General features: G+C 40.9%; 1 protein-coding gene across 1 annotated transcript in view; it reads left to right on the plus strand.

Moving 5' to 3' along the window:
- Positions 1–12,531, plus strand: part of TDRD3 (tudor domain containing 3) — a 134,739-nt gene extending 122,208 nt beyond the window's left edge. Inside the window, 2 exon segments of the mRNA XM_033104517.1 lie at positions 8,635–8,760; positions 12,288–12,531. Of these exon segments, the coding sequence (XP_032960408.1) occupies positions 8,635–8,751 (117 nt within the window). The 3' untranslated portion in view covers positions 8,752–8,760; positions 12,288–12,531.
- The last annotated feature ends 8,729 nt before the right edge of the window (positions 12,532–21,260 follow it).

Here is a 21,260-nt window from a genome sequence, read left to right on the forward strand (position 1 = left end):
AAGAGAAGACTACGGAAAGGTATAATACATGTTTTAAAATAATTTAAAATATTTCATATGGCAAAGGAAACAGGCTCAGCTAGAAAATGTACGGAGAGGTTCCAGAAATGCAGCTTTGTACATCCTAGGGAAGGTCAGAGGGAGCCTTCTGTGAAGGTAGCAGAAGCACCACTCCATCTGTGTGTGACGTGGCGGATGCATTTCCTACGGCAGAGAAGATCGGATCATTGACTCCCGGGGTACCTCACATTTCTACAACGATGGCTTTATTAACTAGCCTGATAATTGATAAGCATTTTTAAACATCTGTTATCTTTATGTTTCACTAAAGAGAAGTCATTTTAGTTCATTATGCAGACATTATCAGTATGGGTTGTTGGGTATGAATGGGATTTAAATGTGAAAATGATGTTTGTTACATTAGGTCATTATCTGGCTAAGATTTAAATTTTTTGTTCTTTTCCTGTCAGTCTCCTGTTCCTTAACTTTCCCTAAGTGGGTGAAAGCATCTGCAAATGCTTTTTATTTCTGTGTTATTAGGTATTGCAGTTTTTTCCTTATAGTTTTTTTTTTTTTTAATTTATTGGGGTGACAATTGTTTCCTTATAGTTTTATAAAGCATGTCAAGTCATGTCTCTCCTCCCTATTCCAACTCTCAGTATTTTTTAATGGCAAAGATCAGGCCTGAATTTTATCAGTTTGACATGGAGATTTTTTTCTCCTAAGTCTGTGTCTTAAATCTGTATTTCAGGTCACTGTTGCTTACCGTAACTATTTGTCTCAGATGGTCAGTTATATAAAATACATTAGGCTGACTATTTTAGAGTAAAAAGCAGTCTGGCATTTGATATAGTAATGATTACTTTTTAACTAAAGAATCAGTTAAAGCATCTTAAGTTATAGTATATTAGCCTACCACTTTAAGATGTAAGACTGCTATAACACACGAGACGGAGTGAAATGATTAACCACTTGCGATTACTGCTCATGTGTCTTAACCATAAAATATCCTAAAACATATTTGCCCAATTAGCACATCTAAGAAAGGAGTTGCTTTTGCAAATGTAATTTATAGGCATTGACCTGAAAACATACCAACAGGCACTGGTGGGCATTTTCCATGAATCATTATGGCTATACTTCCACTTTTTAGTGGTTCTAACTGGTTTCTCTTTACAGCATTTACTAAAATTTTAAGGCTGTGGTCTAAAGGCAAGATATTCATAGAGGTTAATCAGGTTAATATATTTTTAGCTTTCTCTTAAAATATTCAGATTTTATGCCAATGGGGTCTATAACTTTGATTAATCGGTTTCAGTTATGCTTCTTTGCTAATTTCCTCCTTCAATTTGTTCTATTTGCCCTTTTTCTCTATAATCAAGAAAGAAGACCTACTCCCAAAAGAAATAAAAACAATGGTAACTATAGAAGTATTTATAACGTGAAATGATTCATTTTTGTGTATACATAGCTTTTTTAATTTCTGAAGAAATGAAAGGAAAGCAGGTGGCAAGAATCTTCTTGCATTGGCTCTGAAGCTTCTGCCTCAGGGCAGAAACCATCCATTTATTTAAAATTGAAGCTAGCTATTAGAAAAAATTAAGCCGAACTATCTGAAGCAAGAAATGTAAATACACAGTATGTTTGTGAGGCACTGGAAAGGACTTTACAGAGGGCGGCTCAGGAGTCTTATTGAAGCTTGGTCACTTAACTTTGGGGGAGTTACTCTGAGCCTTAGCTTCTCCATCTATGGAATGGTGAGATTAAGTAATTCAAAGCATTGTTGCAAGGATTAAATGAGATATAAATGCAAAATGCCAGGCACACAGTGGAATAAACATTTATTCCCTTTTTGTCTGTTCCAGGTTGTAAATAAACGTAGGTATGTTTTTGAATAGAAGAGTATCTGTGCTTTTATCATTTGAAATTTGATATTTGCTGGTCTCTTGTTTTAGTACTACATTCTCCTAGTTAAAATATGGATGCAGCCTTTTGATGTTCAGTTGAATTTTCTTGAGTGTCTAAGCTGCCAAAAGTAGCTTGTTTGCTGTGTATTAAAGGGTAGGAGACCTGGATGATGTTAGAGGAAGGACAATGATAAGTAGACTGCATATCTGCATTTGCTCTTACTGGCGTTTAAACATCTAGTTCTCTTTCGTGTGAAAGTTGAGTTGTCTTAGGTTGTGCTTTCGTTGGCAGAATGTAGAATAAAACCCTTGAGCTGGGAATTCAGATGACTTCTTAACATCTTAGAGAATCGTCAACAATTTCAGTTTTTTATAACTATAGAAAACATACTCTTTTCTAAAAAGAAAAGACCAGAACTACAGTGAAATGTCTCACAGTTCTCAAAATTCTGCATGCTTCAGGACGAATGAAAACCTTATGTTTTCACCAGCCATGCATTTTGGAACAGTGTAGTAATTAGATTTTGAATCAGATTTTTTTCCCTTGAATCAGTGTTACTTTTTTGTTTTTTCTTTTCTTTTCTGCCATGTATTTGGTTTAAATAAACTATGGACATAGTACATATTTAAGAGATGAGCGTGGAGCTTCTCTGACAGGGAAGAGAGATTATAATTCCCCTTATGTTTTATTCTATAAGCATGTCTTATTTTACTCAAACTTTCAAAAGCAGGTAAATCAGTCTATTAGCATAAAATTCACTTCTTTTAGTTATATATAATAACTTTATCATATGTTAAGAAAAGTTGAACTTTTTTCCCACTTAGCTATAGAAGGTTACTTTTTATTATCAAATGAGACATTTAATTTATGGAAGTCCAGCCTAGGATTTCCATTTTCTCTGTAATGGACGCATGGCAAAGGGGAAAGGGCTCTGGACGCAGACGTAGAGGCTGCATTCCAATTCCTGTTCGTCCACTAGCTCCCTTTCTTCTTTTGGTTATGTCACTCAACCAAGCTGGTTCCCCGTGTACAGTAGACATTAGACTAGGTTGGGTTTTTAATTTTTGTGATTTAGAGGTTATGGAGCCTGGAGGCACTAAGGGAGAGAAAGGCTGGGGCACTGCTCACACACGTGTAAAACCAGCCGCTTTCACCTGAGCCCGTCTCTTTATATTCGAATTCTATATAAAATTTTACTTGAAGGAAGAGTGCCACATGTACGCCCCCAAAATAGATAGCAATATTAATAATATTTTTCTACGTTTAAATCTGCTCAATTGGGTTATTGATTCGCCTTCCAATTCTAAGACTGGTTGATGTGTCTTCCTCACCTTCGTGACTCAGAAGCGTTGTGGAGGGCGGGTGGGACTGTCAATCAGAAGCCCTGTTTGTCTTCCAGCTCAAGTGATGGAACTAATTACTTGAGCAAATCATAGCTTCTTGGTTATTTGGACTGATTGCTCTTTACAGAAACTTCCTCGTTTGTAGTCTGTGGTGCCAACCTACCACAGGCCCGGTTATTTTGTGGTAGAGCTGTAAATATTGAATTAGAACATAGTATTTCTCAAACAAGGATAATGAGTAAACCAAGACTTAATGTTGATCATAATACATAACTCCTGTGGGCACAAATGTTATCCATAATTTTCACAGAGATTAAAGGCTGACTCAGCTTTTACTTTCAATTTTCAGTTACTCTAACAGAATAGAATATTAGTATAATTGATCTAAAATAGATCTTTTAAAAATATTTTAAGTTCTACTTTTGGAGTCCATTCCATGATTTTTTTGGGTTTTTATTTTTGAATGGGACAGAGATACTGTATTTCATTATTTGGATTGACAAGTAAAATCAAAGTTTTCCAGTGAGGACCAAGAGGAAATGTTTCTAATATCTAAGGTATCATCCAAATTAAATACAACTTAGAGCCAGTTCAGAAAGCTCAATCTTCAAAGTGGTTCTCACCCATTAATTAATCCTCATGGCGTCCCAAAGATGAAAGAAATTGAATTCTTATATTCTGATTATGAGATTCGATATCACTGATAACCACAGGAAGAATCTGAATGGATCGAGAGATGTCATTTTAATAAGGCAGGTCAAAAATATTCCATACACTATTAAGGACCTGCCATATCCTCAGCGCTATACGAGACCCAAAGTATTCCACTGACTTATTTTACAGTCTGTTTTGTAATAGACTTTATTTTTCAGAGCACTTTTAGATTCCCAGGAAAGCTGAGAGGAAGGTACAGAGGTTTTCCATACACCCCCACCCCCCACCCCTATGCACAGCCTCCCCCATTGTCCACACCCCCCCCAACAGAGGGTACATTTGTTACAATTGATGAACCTGCCCTGACACGTCACTATTGCCCAGAGTCCACAGATTACATTAAGGTTCACTCTTGATGTTGTGTATTCTTTGGGTTTGGAAAAAGTATAATGACAGGATAGTATCATACAAAATAGTTGCACTGTCCTGAAAATGCTCTGTGCTCTGTCTGTTCATCCCTCTGGCCCCACCCCAGCCCTTGGCTTTCACGGACGTTTCTGCTGTCCTCATAGTTTTGCCTTTATTGATGTTTTGGGAAAACAGGTTTGTCTCTAAAACAATTGCTTAGGTCTTATATTAAAATTAATTCATATTTCTATAAACTGACTCCAGAAGCTAACCAGGCAGGGAGAAGGGGGCCTGGAAATTCATAGAGTGAGTGCTTTGTGTGTGAATGAATGTGTTTACACATTTTACATGCTGGCTTGTTTTTGTGACCCCTGTACAAATTCTGTGGGAAGGAACTGACCAAAGGAATTTTATGGAACTGCAGACAAAATAGCTATTAAAGGACAGGTGACAGTATTAATGAATTTTTCTACTTTCTTTATGAAGAGAATTGCCATCTCCACCCCCCACTTTGACCAACCAAATAATCTTGTTGTGTCCTGAAATTACGGCTGTGGGAAAATGCTGAAGGAATGGTAATAGAACATAAGGCAATTCAGTAAGTTAATGTAAACGTGTAGCTAGAGCCAAGGAAAGCAGTAATGTCAGCAAATAGAGCCCCTCACAGGAGTTCCATAGAGAGTTGGGTCAGTATTTAGGCCATAGAGCAGAGGCAAAAGGAGACATGCCCCAAACAGAAAAGGAGAAGGGTGGCAGACCGAAATGTCCTGAATGTCAGAATGATTTTCCAGGCTGCCCCAGCACTTAGGAGATGATAGTCATATGCGCAGGCCAGGATTTCTCGGCCGTGGTGGCGCTGGTGGCGTTAGGACTGGATAACTCTCTGTTGTGTGACTTGTCCTGTGCATTGTGGGGTGTTTAGCTTCACCCTTGGCCTCTACTCACTAGATGGAGTAACAACGCCCCCATCCCTACTCCCTCAGTTTGTAACAACTAAAAATGTCTCCAGATTCACTCGATCCAATAGCGCCCCTCAGATCTGACAACCAGGACTGTCTCCAGACATTGGCTAATGCCCCTGGGGGGCAAAATCACTCCCACTTGAGAATCACCGATCTGGCACCTTCTTGAGCATACTAGTTTGTACGCTTAGCTGCTCTTCACCTTACTATTTGTGGAACAGAGAACCTGACCTCTATTTAAATGTGTTTCACATCTCCTGCTGAACTATATTCGAGGTCCAGGTGACTGATTTCTGATGAGCTGTCCTAACAGTGCATTTATGAATGAGGGAATATGTATTTGTCAGTATTCTCACTCCAGATACAGTATGCGCTAAGGACAGACTGAAGCTGATATGCAGGGAAGATGTAATTGTGGCCTGTCAGATGTGTTTTATAGATGATTTTGCATGTCCTTTTTGAATCGGTGCTGTGACTTTTTTTCAAAATATCACTTCATTCGCACTTGATGTCACAATGGTTATTGCATTTTGTATCTTTTTCATTAAAAGGAACAATAGACTAGTAAATACTGGCATGAAAAGAGGGCACATCTTGAACATTAGTGATTCAGTATTTCAAAACCAGGTTTTATCTAGTAGCATGTCTCAGATGAGCAAAAATCTGAGTCCCAATAAAATGGTTCTAAATTTCAAAAGCTTAGGTGAAGTTGATATCAGTCACTTCCATTTTCTAAAATTTATTACAGATTTTTTAAGGACCCTTGCGTGAGAGTCAGAAACCAAGTAGGCCAGGTCTGGACTTTTCCTGCAATGAGCTCTGTGGCTTAGGGAAATCACATCAACTCTCTGGGCTTAGAGATGCTTCCTCTGTCAAATCTAGAGGGACAGACTCTCCATGGCCTGCCAGGACTGTGCCAGCTGAAACATTGTGTTAGGTCTTTTTAAATATGCTCATGAACTAATTTTTTTTTTTTTTTTTTGAGTTTTAAATCTGATGTTACAGAGTAATAAAACGTAAAGGAAGAAGATAGGCTAGAAAAACAAGGTATACATTTCACTCAAAGATGACTCCAAATAAACTGATGGATTAAATTGAGCTGTGTGTTATATATATGGAAAAAGGTTCTCAGTCAGTGCTACAAATTGCTAGCTATAGACTCTAGCAAGTGGTTTTTGTGGGAAACCAGGTTTGCCCTCAATAACTCTGCAGGAAGAATATTTAAAAGTTAAAACATAAAGATTGCGCCTGTGACAATAACTGAAAACCAAGTTGTCAGAATCATTTTTATTTTTTGCTTCCACTTTGTTTTAAAAAAAATAGTGAAGACATCAAATAACGAGAAAGAAATCTCATGACCGGTCACTTCTGGAACACCATTTAATTGGCTCTGGCTAGTATAGTCTGTGAATCTTTTCAACACAGGAGAGACAGCTTTTTAAATAGCGGTGTCACATTTATTATGTAAAACCAGCTCACTCACTCAGCAAATGTACTGTTCTACCTTTAACAGTGTATTTTATTGATAAAGCATCGATTTCTATATGTCTTCCAGCTAGTTCTGCAGCTGGGTATGGAGAAAAATAACATTCCGTTTTACTTCCTGAAATAATTGCTTCATCTCTTACAGTACTAAATATATATATTTTCATCCTTAGTTAATATGCAAATCTTCAAATGTCATATTTCATAAAATTAAATAGCTCCTTTTCAAATTTAGCTATAATATTTGATAATCATTCAGAACAGTGACCAGAATAATAAAAACTAATTCTCTTCTGTCCTGGACACTTTTAATTTTTCTTCCTACATTGTAATTGCTTTACTAAATTATAGACATAGTATCTGACACTTGTAACCATTTTGAGATTGATTGTTAATGAAACGAGAGCTAATCTGGAAGTTTGTCTCTAAAATATAGTTATTGAGTTATGCCAGGTATGCCAGATTTCTCCATTCTCTTATTTAGGTGACGAAGACCCCTTAAGGATGATCATTAATTTTTGGCTATTGGTTTATTTCTTTGACATGCAGACTGAGACTAAAAGATTTAAGCAGCTGTCTTTCAATAAAACCTCAAGTTTGCGTTCGAAATGTTACAGCAAAGTCATAAAACTCCTGGGCATCAGTGTACTTTATATAAAACGGAAATAATGGTTGTTTCTTAAAAATACTGTGGAGGATGCCTAATGAGAGTTATTAAATATTAAATATCATTTCTAAATAATAGGACTTGACCAAATTATCTTAGCATCTTGCTGCTCCCATCAGGTAAAACTGCAGTAGTTGGATCTGTAAAATGTAGACAGAACTCAGTCTTTCACTTAACTTCCTACATCTTTTGGGAAAGAAGATTGTAATACAAAGAGAGGAAGAGGAAGAAATAGGATAAATTTCCAAAATCATGCAAATTATTGTGCTCTGATAATTCATTTGGAATTTAAACTCTGCTTTTGAAATAGATGCTGTTTCTTTCCATAAACAAAATCGAGAGCCAATTTTCTTCTGTCTCCAAAAGGGAACATACTTCATAGCTGCATTAATTTAAAAACACTAAAATGACAGGGTGGCAGCACTCAGTAAGAAACCAGTGTGGCTTTTGGCTACATTTCTGTTGCTTCTAAGTCCTTCTCAAATATTATAATTAACTATATTCTTTCTGCTGTTTAATCTGCTTATCCTAATTTTCCCATGCTCTGCCTTGAGCTGGCCGACCTACCCCCTCAGTAAGAAAGAAAATGAGAAGAAAATAGTTTGTGTCTTACTGTGACGATTGCTATGTCTTGCATGAAGCTTTCTTTATATGTAAATTGTATTTCCCTCCTCATTCCAATCCATTATGTTTTCCTGTCTCTAGATGTAAGGTTCTTAAGGATCTTGGAGGTTTCATCAGATGAGGACAGACAGCTGGTGAACGTTCTCTGGCTCTTCAACCGTTTTCCATATCTTACCAAAACCCCTTTCCATGATAAATACCTAGAAATATTTAGAAGCCCAAATATGCCAGAACATTTTTATTGCAATCCTTGGTGTCCTGTGTTTTCACCACATTGTGTCAAGTCATTTGAAGAGACAATCACGCTATTCCAGGGAAATAATTTCCTTTTCTAGAATTAAATTTGATTCTAATATTAGCACTCTAAATTTTATTCTATTACCTGGGACCAGAAGAGGTTCCTTGTTTTTTGGTTTTTGTTTTTTGTTTTCCTTCCCCTTGCCTCCCTCTGTTATAAAAGTTGACAGAAGTGAATCATAGGGCAACTTAAGAGGGTATATCAAAATGGGGACCATAACATGTTTGTAACTTAGGAAACTTGGGGCTATTTTGAACATGTTAAATCACTCCTTTCTGCAAACAGGAGGAAGAAGGCACCTATGACCAAACTCTTGAGTTCCGCAGAGGAGGCGATGGCCAGCCCAGACGATCCACGCGGCCAACCCAGCAGTTCTACCAACCTCCCCGGGCTCGGAACTAATGTGAGAAGGTAAAGTTGACACTGAAAGATGCTATTCATGTTAAATAAGTAAGTCCATTTATTACTGTTTCATAATAATTTAACAGAAAAAAGCTGATGTTTTAAAACTTTCACTTATAAAGTATTTAAGATTAAGCCACAGTTACAAACTATTATCCACCAAACCTTTCTCCACAAATGCTTTTCAATCCCCTTTTTCCTCTATACCTACCTACTTTCTCCTACTGGGGATGATGCCGATCAGTAAAATGACTGTAAATGTGAAAGTGGGAGAAAGAGAAAAGAAAACAAAGGACTAACCTGAATAATTGAGTGTATTTCATATTTTTAAATTGATTTCTATACTTTTTAAGAGAGAGGAAATGTTTCACAGTATATCTTCAGGAATTGGATGAAGATAACATGATTGCTTATTGAGATGTAATTTTGGGACCCTAGGCTATCAATCCAGACAGATTTGTTCTTAAAGTTTAGAGAGAGAGTTAACTTAGGAAACTTGGGGCTATTTTGAATATGTTATCTGAATCCTCTTCAATAGGAAGGAAGAGAATTATACCTAAAACATGAGGAAATGATGGGACCAATCTAAGGCACCTCGTTTTGATGCACAAAGACCTGATTTCTTAATATAGTTTTGAAAACAACCACTTTTTGGCATGCTTGGTAACATTTCTATTTTTTTTTCATTGTGCCGGGGTTTTTGAATATATTTTTTTAATAATCAGCGTTTTCCCATTACAACTTTTGTTGTATATATCACCCTTAAGATAGTGTTAGACTTAACCGTATCTGTTTTCTCAGTCTCTTCTTCTCAATAGCAAGACCATTGAGAATTTTGAAGAAATTGTTCTCAGTTCCTCATTTCAGCCATTCATTCTGCTAAGGCTGTTATCCACATTGTATTTTTCCCCTGCTAAGTGACTTAATTTTTTAAACCAGCTGTGGCCATTTAGCACTGGAAATACAGCTAGCCTGAATTCAGATATGATGTAAATGAAAAATGAAAACCAGATTTCAAAGACTTGGTTTGGAAAAAAAAAAAGTAAAATATCTCAGTTTTTATTGATCGTATTGAAATGATAATATTTTAGGCAGATTGGGTTAAATAAAATATGTTACTAAAATTCATTTTACCTATTCACTTTTACTTTTTTAATGCGACTACTAGAAAAAGTTACACGTGTCTCACAGTAGATTTCTGCGGGACAGCACTGTCCCAGAGTCTTAGATCTCCTTCAGCTTCCCCTTGGTTAAAAACTATTTGTCATCTCTAAGTGAAGGAATGTTTTATTTTTTAGCGCTTAGCTCCGGATGTCATCATGTGCTTGGAGCAGAAGCCTAATGCTACTTACTTCTGCTTTACCTGAGTAAGCCAGTGTAGCTCCTGTTTCCTCTTATCATTAGCTTTTCTTTGTGCTGACTACAAGGCTATGAAGTAAACTGATGTAAAACACTCTTAAACACTTAAGCAGAAAAGTAAAACACTCTTAAAATAAGCTCAGTGTACTTATAATTAAATATCTTTTTAAGGTGAATGAAACTGAGAATTCTCTCTTTGCTTTCTGAGGTCTTTTAAATTGTTTAAAGCAAGGTTTTAAAATAAGGCCAAAGGTCCCGACGCCCCCACCCCCACCGCCCCACCCCACATACACCTATATTCCCCAGAAGTGGAGAGGGATTGGATTCCACTTGAGCCTGGTACTAAGGACAACAAAAGCAGGAGGTACGTGCGAGTCAGGGCTGGGTGAGAGAAGGGGCCTCAGAAATAGGACCACGTCTGAGAAAAAATGGTGGCAAGTCAGAGCCGAGCCTTTGGGGGAGACAGGACCCAAAACGACAAACTTCTGGTTTCTGGACTCATCATAATTTTTATAGACAACTTAGAAATATAAGCAGATGTGGATAGAGAAATTATTCATAGCTCTTTAATCCGTGCAACTGATCAAAACTATGTGTGTGTGAAGAGGTTTCTGATGTGGTTGGAGTTATGGGAACTAGACACCAGTAGCAGGGTCACCCTCAGAAAAGAATTTTAAGCTTCATTTTCATGGTGGGGTAGAGACCTTCTGAAGGCCCAGGAAACCTTAAAGAAAGGAAGAGGCAGAGTCCACCACAAGCGCCTTGCAGTGGCGACAGTAGAGTATATAAACCAAAACAGTGGGTGTTAAACATATTTCCTGGTGGTAGTAGACGAATATGGCTTTAGCCACATTAAGAGTTTGATGTGTTCGATGCTATCATGAACTTCTAAATAAGAGTGATACGATCAAAATTACACTTAAGAATACTGCTGTTAGATGTAGGATGGATTACAGCACCAGGACGGAAAGAACCTAAGAAGCTGTTGCAGTGGTCCACGTGAGGAGGTTAGAGGTTCGTGTCCTGCTGTGAAAGAGAAATGGCGGGCAGACCTATGTGGGAAGTTTGTGACACATGTCAGCATGTTGAAACACTTTGGGTGGTGACAGCAAAAGGCCCCCTAGTGCCATGGAGGTTAAAGCTCAGCCTGTAAAGCGGTTTAAGAAATGTTGACTCACTTTGACCTTCATTACTAGTTTCTTGTTGGTTTGATGAAAGAGTCATCTTCACAGTTTCACATATTAACCAGAGACCTTGAAACCTATAGCTAAGCATAGACTACTATATAAATAGCACAACTTTGTTTATTTTCTAAGGTTTTAACACCATTTTTAGCTGATAAAACATACCTTTTTAAATGGGAAAAAAAATGTTTTGACAATCTGTTCCAGCATCCCCTTTGCAGAATTTTTCAAATCAAGGTCAGGGAAATGGTCACTATAAAGATAGCTATTACAGTGACAGCTATCTCGTGAGGATGATTGTACCCAAAGCTCTTTATTTTCTAAGCAGGACACTGTATACTTTGGAAGACTTATGAGCTGTTTGTGTGCAGCCAAGGGAACTCTACCTGTCCCTGCCCAGACATCCTTTCATGCACAAAGCTCAAACAGAACCGGAGCAAACAAGCCTTCTCCCACCACCTCTCTCAGCTCTTTTCGTTGTCACCACCCAAAGTGTTTCAACTAGACTGGTACCTGATAAAGGCAGAGAGCAGGCAGGGGAGGTGACAGATCAAAATAAATGACCTTTGTGGACTAAACCCTTTCAGAGATGTTCAGAGCGGAAATGGAGGTGGGTATAGGATGGGACTGGATGTGGATCACTGGTACACTGCCTCTGTTTTAGGTCATTGTCTGTTCAAAACTATGCAGTGACTCGAAATTCCTGAAATCAACGTGCTAGCAATAAGGGGGCTAACAGTGACAGAGATGTACTTTAAGAATTTAAAAGAAAGCATTATTTTAAAAGATTGTGCTTTATTGGTTTCCATATTGCTTTATAGAAATTATCTTTATAAATTAGACAGCAGTGTCCGATTTGTTCTACTTGAGATCCATTGATATTCGTGCAAGCCCTTCACATTTACAGATAAGTTTCAGCAGAAGTGTATCTTGAGTATGGAAAAGTCCATGTGAGGGTCCCATTTTCACTTTCTTCCTCTCTTTTTTAAATAGAGTCTTTGTGAAGAAAGGAGCCATTGACTGAAACATCCTGGTCAAAACCTGTTGATAAACCTGCTTTTCCTTCAGAAGAAGATGCAGCCGTGGTGGATCTTATTATTTGGAGAACGAAAAAGCAGATTTTAGGGGGAGATTTCAGTTCACACAAAGAATGGGAAAAATACTGAGTTAAATAAAGCAAGTACCTTTTACAAGTGAAAGAGTTTTTTCTTCTGCCGTCAATAAAACAAATGCACTATTACAGACATTGTTTTACTGTACCTTTTATTTGCCGAGTGTTATCGTTCTTATTCATCTGGTATTAACCCCACACTAATTGCCTTCCGTCGAATAGCAATTACAGCATCCTGGAGCCTCCCCTACTAATTACAGGAAAAAAAACTGACTTACACAGCTTGCCACTTTTCTTGCAAAAACAACCTGAAGCCAAACAGCAGTTATTAGTATGGTAAGTACTTCGCTGCTAAGTACGGCAGCAAAAAGTATTTAAAACTCAAATATGTTGTTTTTAGCACTCTACGAGCTTGTTCAAATGTAATTCGATTATAAAACAGGCATTCCCTCCTTGTAAAATGTGCTGTGCATCTTTTAGGATGCATCTACTTGTAAATAACAGAAAACCCAACTTTAGTGTTTAAACACTAGAGGGAACTTGCTGGCTCACTTCACTACCTGAGAGGAGCTCAGTAGGTTTCGGTTGGTTTACTGCAGTGACTCAGTGTTATAAAAGACCCTGTTCTTTGCTTCTCTCATTTCTGCTTGCTCTGGCATCAGCTTCCTTCTACGGCAGGCTTTTCCAGTGGTCACGAGATGGCTCCGATGCCCAGAGCTATTCAGTACGAAGATGGGGTTCTCTCCTGGGGCCACATTTACCTATATTGTGCTCCTTTTCTGCTTCTGAACCAGGAACTTCAGCAAGGGTGTGTGGGTTAGCGGAGCCTCATCAAGTGCCCTGACCTTATAAGTGGGGCTTGTCTGCTTGTTCCCTGGAAGCATATTTGGTGCCAGGCAGAGGATATGCTTCCGAAAGTCAGGCAGCTTGCCAAAAGGAGAGGAAGGAGATGTGGGAGAAGCAACCAGACTGTCCATGACAGAGAACCAGTATGTCTGAACTGACTTTAACAGGACAAGAGAGTCTTCCCATAGTTGCAGTCCTATGAAGCCAGAGGTGAACAGTTAAAAAGAAAGACTAAGGTGGGTAGGGGGTGGAAACAATGCTCTGGTCAAAATTAGTGACAAAATTTAGTACTTTGCTTTGAAGGACAAGGTCTTAGGCTCTCTGAAGGCCCATTAACTCTAAGTTTTCTTTATTTATTAGCCCCCAGTTGGTTATTTCTACAATATCTTAATGAGTGAAAGGGTATAGGTGAAAAAGACATGGCTCACATGTTAAGTTTCTGGTTTTTTACCATTTCTATACATCATAGGCACTGGGGTTTCTTTTCTCTTCCTTCCTTCCTTCCTTCCTTCCTTCCTTCCTTCCTTCCTTCCTTCCTCCCTCCCTCCCTCCCCATCTCTCTCTCTCTCTCTCTCTCTCTCTCTCTCTCTCTCTCTCTCTCTTTCTTTCTTTCTTCAAGTAATTCTAATTAGTATCTTGGGTTGAGAACCAGAAGACCATGGCAGTTTTGATGAATTTGACACCTGATAAGTCAATAAGGGAAGAGGCAGATGAACTTAAACTGAGGTCTGAGGGCAGCTTAAGGTACTGGTTCTCTGCACTTCCTTGTTTCCTTTCCTCCATGGGGACAATGATACGTGTACAGAGTACAAGGTTAAGCCTAGAATAGACTCTCAGTAGATAGAACTAGTGTTGGCTAGTTATCCTTATAACTCAACAATCACTAAGCATAGGTCTCAAGACAATTGGATGTGAAGAAATCAAGACGAATTTAAACTGGACAGCAAGTGGGCCATCCTGTCTGCCCTACTGATTGCTGGTGGCTGCTAGGACATTGAAAGGTGGGAGTCCGTTTTGACAGAGAAAGATATACTTGGCTAAATATACCAAACGCTAAGCTTCACTGGGACATTCTGGTATTAGGGCAGAATGTGTGGCTGGGTCTCTAATCAGGAAAGGATCGTTAGTGTTTGCCGAGGTTTTCCTAGATGCCAGCACTGTGGTAGGCCTTCTTCATTCATTACCTTTGTAATCTTCACAACATCTCTATGAGGTGTGTGTTGCTGTCTGCATTCTGCAGCTCACGGAGCTCGTGCGGCTTCAGAAAGGTTACGTCACTTAGCCCAGGACACAAAGTAGAGCCAGGATTCAAAGCGCACAGTCGAATGTACCCGCAAGGAAGACGATTAAAACCCGTGTTGTAGGAAACACATTCGCTGTCTTCTTTTCCCCCACTTACGTTTTTGTTTTAGTTTTGGTTTGCATGCTGGCTATACCCTGTCATGTTAATTCGCCCCTTAGGCTTGTTTTACAATTTGTCATTGCCACAAAGTACGATGTTACCTTTGGTTGTTCCTCCGAGTTCTGTGACAGGTTCGTCTCTTTCCCCTCCCGTCTCCCTCACCCTTCCTCTCCTTCCTTTCCTCTTTCTCTCTTATGTCAAACCCTACTTTTCTTTTGACTTGCCCTATTTATGTTGTTAGCTGAAGTTCTTTTTTCTCTTTTGCACAGGACAGGTTCTCCCAACCATGCCCGGTGACACCCCCACTCCCTCACGTGGGACACGATCTTGTTTTCCTGCTTGTGCCAGTCAAGGAAAAAAAATGTTGTTTAATTATAGTTCAAAATTGACTGTTTCTGTATTCAGTCAGTGCATGCTTTGGTGAAGTGCAGTTGATAAAAATATATTCCTGAAGACCACAAAATACATTTGCATAAAGTAAAAGACAAGGCTACAGACATCATAATGGTTTTATAGAAATAAGGAAGAACAGGGCTAGCTTCGTTTTAACTACAGAAGGAATATTTAAGTTTGGTGTCACAGTTTACATGCAATGGGAAGGAGAAAGTCCAGTCAAGAGCAGTGGGTATTCAGCCAGAGGAAGAGTCCACATATGGCAGGGACAGGTGCCCCTTCTGGGGCTGAGGGAGAGTCGGGACCCTCTGACACTCAGTCCCACTGTACACCTGGCAGACAACAGGTGGTGGCCCTACAGGGCTAGCTCAGAGTGAGACGACAGATGGCAGGAGGTCCCACAGCACACTGGGAGAAATGCAGGGCTCAGAATGCAAACGTGGTGGGGTCACGCACGAGAGTTCAAACCTCTAGGTTCCCCCTTCTCTGCCAGGTTTGTACCAGTGCCAGGGGAGGGCCTGGCACATTGCTTAAAAGAGAATAGATTTCTAAACTGCTTCCGTAAAAGAGGCCTCTGAAAGGGATATTTGGGCCCCCATTCTAGAAGCAAAGCTAACTGATGCTTCAGTGTTTCCACATCTGAGGAATGACATGGTTGACAGAGGGACACAATGGGGGGATTTTTATTTTCTTCTTGCTTTGAGAGCACAGGCATGAAACACACCAGTAGCACAGTGCGTGCTTATGAAAGATTTGGGGGTGCTCCTGGACTAGAGAAATACCAGGAAAAGCTGGGCTTGTTACTTGGAGAATATGCAGCGTGAAGAGGTGCTTGTTATAAATATTAGAGATTCTGCTCACAGGAGGGTGAAACTCCCTTGACAAGGTCTAGTGGGTGCCAGGAACACAGTAGTCAAAGGGGGAACGGAAAGTTAAAATAAGGAGTATCAAAGAGAAGACCTCTTAGGTAAATACCTGGAAATGAAGAGCGGCTCTTCCAGCCCTATTCTCCACAAGAGGAGGCCGTCTGCATGACAGAAGACTCCCACCCACCCAGGATGTAGAAATCCTCATATTATTAGAACCTCTTAAGAGCTTTCTCCTGAGTGATTTGAAGGTGGTCTCTGGGCAGCAGCATGGATGTTTCTTGCATGTGGTGGCTCCTTTTTCTTTTCCTCACTCATTTTCCGTAGGTTAGCCAAAGCCAGTTCTCGTGGCAGACCCATCAGCCAGATAAAAGCAGGGGTCTTTTGTTTGTTCATTTGGGTTTGGTTTTTGGTCAGAAAACATCTAACTGTTTTTCCCCCAATCTTTTGAATTCTAAGGTAGATGGAGCCTAAGCCATGTGTTTGTCACAATGAAAGAAGATACGTTAGTGATGGGGAAACTGACCTTAAAATGGTTTCCTGCCACGTGGAACCGACCGAAAATGGTGGCCCGAGCAGAGAGAGGTCCCCAGCCTAAGCCCCAGCCCACTTCCATAACCCCCTCCAAGCCACACCCCGAGCCAATCACCAGACGACACCTACCCCTTCCCCAACTCAAGGAAGTCCCCAACCCATAAAAACCTGCTCAAAACCTTGCTAGGGGCTCAGTCTTTTGGGAAGGATCCCGCTGAGCCCTCCGGCGTAATAAAGCTGACTCTCTGAGTGCCGCTGGGGTTCTTTCCAGTCTTGGATTCTGCAACATTAGTACCTCTTGGCCAAGTTCTAATGACTTAGGGGCTCCAGGACTTCCCCTCAGGAGTGATTTCTTCATGAGTCGTCTCCACTGCAGTCCCTTCTCCCCGTCCAACCAGGAAGAGACATCATGTGAAGGTTCATGGTTGTTAAGATGTTTGCTTTACTTCTCCTTCTCTCCTCTCCTCTCCCTTTCCCTTCTTTCATCTCTTTCTTCTATTTGTTCCGTTAAAGAAAGAACAGGACAGAAATGGAGTCATCTGCCCCTGCGAGAGCAAATGAAAACTTAATTCTAGTTTCAGTCTTTCTCAGGAATGTGACCTGTAGACAGTCACTCTGACATTTTGTGATGAGCAGTACTTAGGTAACCGGCATGATAAAACCCTGCTGGTCCTTCCCCCCAAATAAGGGCACCTGGCCTCTAACAATACTTTCTTTTCTTTTGCTAATATGAAAACCTTCCATTTTGCACAACTCCTCACTACTCGGTTCATGAATTCCTTAATAAGCCAATTAGATCTTTGAATTTATTTGATGGAATTTTGTTGACAGCACATATTTTTACTGAAAGCTTCCTGGGTTGGGGGTGTAGGGTGGGGAGTGAACAATCATAACTATACAGCCCTCCGTTTTATGCCTTTCCTTTGTTTAAAGCGGGAGAAAGATGACCCTGAACAGATGGGAGGAAGAGGTGGCAGGGAAAACCACGGGCAATGAATGCTCTCAGAGGCCTCTGGTTTTGGAGGCGGAAAAATGAACATTTGAGGTTCTAAATGATCATTTCTTCCAACTACTCAAGTCTGCGTGGCCTATGGCAAATTGTCAGGTCTCGCCATGTGTGCAGGTGTCCATCCCCTTGCGAAAATGGATACTGGGATCTAAGGCAGAGTCCCATTTGTAGAGAGCGTCCACATCTGCTGGAGGGCTTGTGAGATTGGCCTTGCCAGCTCCGCCCCTGAGCTCTGACTCTGGTTCTCTGCTCGGGTCCTGGGAACACGTGTTTTACTCCCTTTGCTCAGGTGGCTGACGCCCGTGGTTTGCTGTCACTCTCATACACGTTCTGAACTGACTAGCAGAACCTCCCGCAGAGCTTTAAAGTTGCAGACTAAGGCCTCAGGGTCAGAAGACCAGCAGAAATCAGAGTGCACGGGGGTGGGGTGTGGAAGGATACAGCAAAATGAAAAATAAGAGGCTTCATACTCCCTGTTGCATTCCTCTCCCTCTTCGTCTTCACACCTTTTACATTAGAAAACTTGTAATTAGAAGTAATTTCTTTTCTCTTTGAAATGTACGTAAATCCTTTTGAAAACTAGGTAAGACTTTTGTCAGCGTGATCACCCATGAATGCCTTTCTCAAGAACCCGGGAGCCATGTCTTTGAAATGTAAACCTCAAGAAAAATATCATCCCAATCTCCCAGTTTCTGTGGGAGGGTAGGGAGGCGCCTTGCCTCAAGTTGCAAAACTACCTTCTGTCATAAAGATATGAGAACTTTGTTTCTTGGCTTGATAAAGCTAAGAAGCTAACACAGGCACCCCATTTGCCATGTGAGTCAAGGATGAACTATGCGTGACAAATGGTGCTGTCAAGGTCTCTTACTTGAGGGCTACTTATTGTTTATCTTGAGAACGTGTATGTAATGGGTTCTATCTGCGTGGCTATATAAGGGGTGAGATTTCTTTCTGTTTTTGCAATTTCTCAGCAGACTGCCTGCATTGTGTATCACATTCTGGTTTAATGCCTATTCACTCACAAAAAAACTTTTTTTTTTTTTTTTTGTCTCTACTACCTTTGCGAAGAGCTTTTCTGGCTTGGGGGAAGATTTTATTTTTTATGCTATTTTCCATGTGGGGGACAAAAAATTAATTTTCCTTCTACCCTTCTGAATGCTTCTAGCTACACTGATAATCAAATTAACATGAGACACAAAGATATGGTGATGGAAGGAGAACTGACTCTGGGTGGTGAACACACAATGGGATTTATAGACGACGTAATGCAGAATTGTACACCTGAAATCTATGTAATTTTACTAACAATTGTCACCCCAATAAATTAAAAAACAACATTAACATGAGACAGATTAAGAGGAGAAAATGGCCAAATCGTTACGAATGTACATACAAGGGCTCCACAAAAATACGGGACCTCAGCACAGATCGGGCCATTGAAGCTATGAGCCATCTTGAGCTAAGGAGAAGGGGGTTGTGATTTGGGACTTCAATGGGCAGGAAGGCAATTCACGTGGAGATGGAAAAGTAAAGCTTTGGTAAACTAGTGTCTGCTGGGCCATCTTTAACAATGGGACACAGAGAGGACTTTGATCAAAGGAGCCTTGCGAGGTTCCTCCCCGTCTGTCACACTTGGTTCATATTAAACTAGAGTTAGTTACCTGTGATAATATCTCCCTTTCTGGAGCCGGTCCTCTATCTAAATTCTTCTAGGCAGTTAGGTGGAAGGTCAAAGGTTTTCCTGCATCTTTCATTCCTTAAAAATAACCAGCTTAAACTAATCACTGTCCCCCAAAGAGTATACTGGAGTGGCAAACCCTGCTTCCCCTCTCCCAGCAGGTGCAGATGGTTCTTATCACAGGTTCACCAGGGTAAGTAGTGAGCTGACCCTCGGGCATAACCCACAGCTCTGGGGAAGCTTTGTGCCACTGCCTACAGGACCACCCGTTCAGCCCATCAGGGTTCTCCTTGGGCCACAAGGTCATATGCTCTGACCTGCCAGTGCTGACTTTGGCCGTGCTGTCCAGACACCCGGGCACCAAACGCCTGGCCAGCACTGGCCTCACATAAATGGCTTTTCCTTATGGCTGACGCGCCGGTCCCCTGACTCAGTGGGCAGCTTCCTCATCACTGCACGAGCTGCTTTGTGGTGTCTGTGATTTGGGCTGTGAAGGAATGGCTTGTCAGAGAACACGCTGCTGGCGCCACTAGTCCTCAGGAGGGACAACCCTTTTCTCTGTGATATTCCTATTTTTTTCCCTCTTCAGACCTGCTTTGCCATGTTTAGCTGACATATTTTAAAATCTTCTCTCAGTGGGCGGTAAAAGCCAGAAAAAGCCTTACCATGTTTTACACTCTTTTCCTCTTATGCCTCTGCCTGCTCCTCACCTGTGGGCTCCACTTTTCCATCCTGGGCTCAGTGATTCCTCGGTAAGCAGGATGGAGCTTGGATGTGGGCAGGTGGGGGCATCCATACAGAATGATTTGAAGGAGTCCCACCCTACCGCCAAAGCCCTAAATTCTGGAGGAATAACGCATTAAGCCATTTGTCTTTTAGCACAAAGAGGGTCATCAGAAGAAACAGCCATTTAGAAGCTGTGTGAGAAAGTGAGGTTCAGATCTGGGGACCGAGTCCCAGAGAGCAGTTTCCAGGCTCTCAGCCTCACATGGAAAGGTGCTAGCTCGGGTAGTAGATGGTCGTCAGCTGTGGCTGGGTGGCCGTCAGCTGTTACCGGTTAGCCATTAGCCACTAATATAACTGCCGTGGCTACGCTGGCAAGGGGGTTGGTTGGTTGGCAGAGAAGCAGAGGGTAGTTTGCGAATCATGTGGCTCCTGTTTCCTGTGTCTCCATCCCAGCCTCCAGCGAGAACATAGTGGTATGAACCCCCTGTCTGTGGCTCCGTTGTTGTTCCTTTTTGGCCTCACCATATCCTGTGCTCTTATGTAGGGAGCGGGAGCTGAGACCCTGCGTGATAGTGACACTATTTGCCAGCTGAAGCAGATTGTTTTATATATTTTTTTTAAACCTTATTTTAGTCATTTCTCAAATGCTTCTCGTAAGCCCGTAACTGGTGTTTGTAGAATAGCTAGGGTATTGCAAAAGCTGCACGACACGAATGTGCTTCTCTATAGGCAAAGAAGAGGACCCTTGGGGGCTTGTATGAGAGACAGGCCTGGGGAGCTGAGCAAGAGCCACCACTGAGCCCGGAAACCCTGGGTCAGCATCAACTGGAAATCGCTTTAAATGGAGACGAGATACAGAGAAAGAGTTCTGGAAGAAACACTTCTCCAGCTTTGTAATTTTAGCAGCCCTAAATCCTGAGTATTGCTTCAGAGGAAGTACCTGGCTTTTTTTCTGTACGTTGTCACATGTGTTGAGTTAAGAACAAACAAATGGATGAATGAATGTATGTTTATTTGCTCTAAGATGGAGGTTGAGATGTGGTTGTAGAGAAGCTGGGTTTTGCCACCCCAAAATATGTCTCTTTGGCATGAGGATTATTTTAGCTGATTATTTGTAAGAAACAAAATACTCAGGATGTTTTCCTTTGTACCCACACCCCTCACCCCCTGCCTCCCTTAGTTGCCTAAAAGAATTTAGATAGAGGAAGAAAGCTATAGTCAGAGACAAGGACAGAAACGGGAGCTAGGTGTGGTGGGCTGGGGGAAAGAGGCAGGTCCCAGACTCAAGTCGTCTGTATCCCATTGTCTCTGCACGGCATGGCAAACACTTGCTTACCAACCATGTGCTTTTCCATCTGTGTGAGCTGCCTTCTTCCTCTTTCAAGTCCCAGACTCCTACCC

Source organism: Rhinolophus ferrumequinum, chromosome 4 (genome assembly GCF_004115265.2).
Source record: "Rhinolophus ferrumequinum isolate MPI-CBG mRhiFer1 chromosome 4, mRhiFer1_v1.p, whole genome shotgun sequence".
NCBI lineage: Eukaryota > Metazoa > Chordata > Mammalia > Chiroptera > Rhinolophidae > Rhinolophus > Rhinolophus ferrumequinum.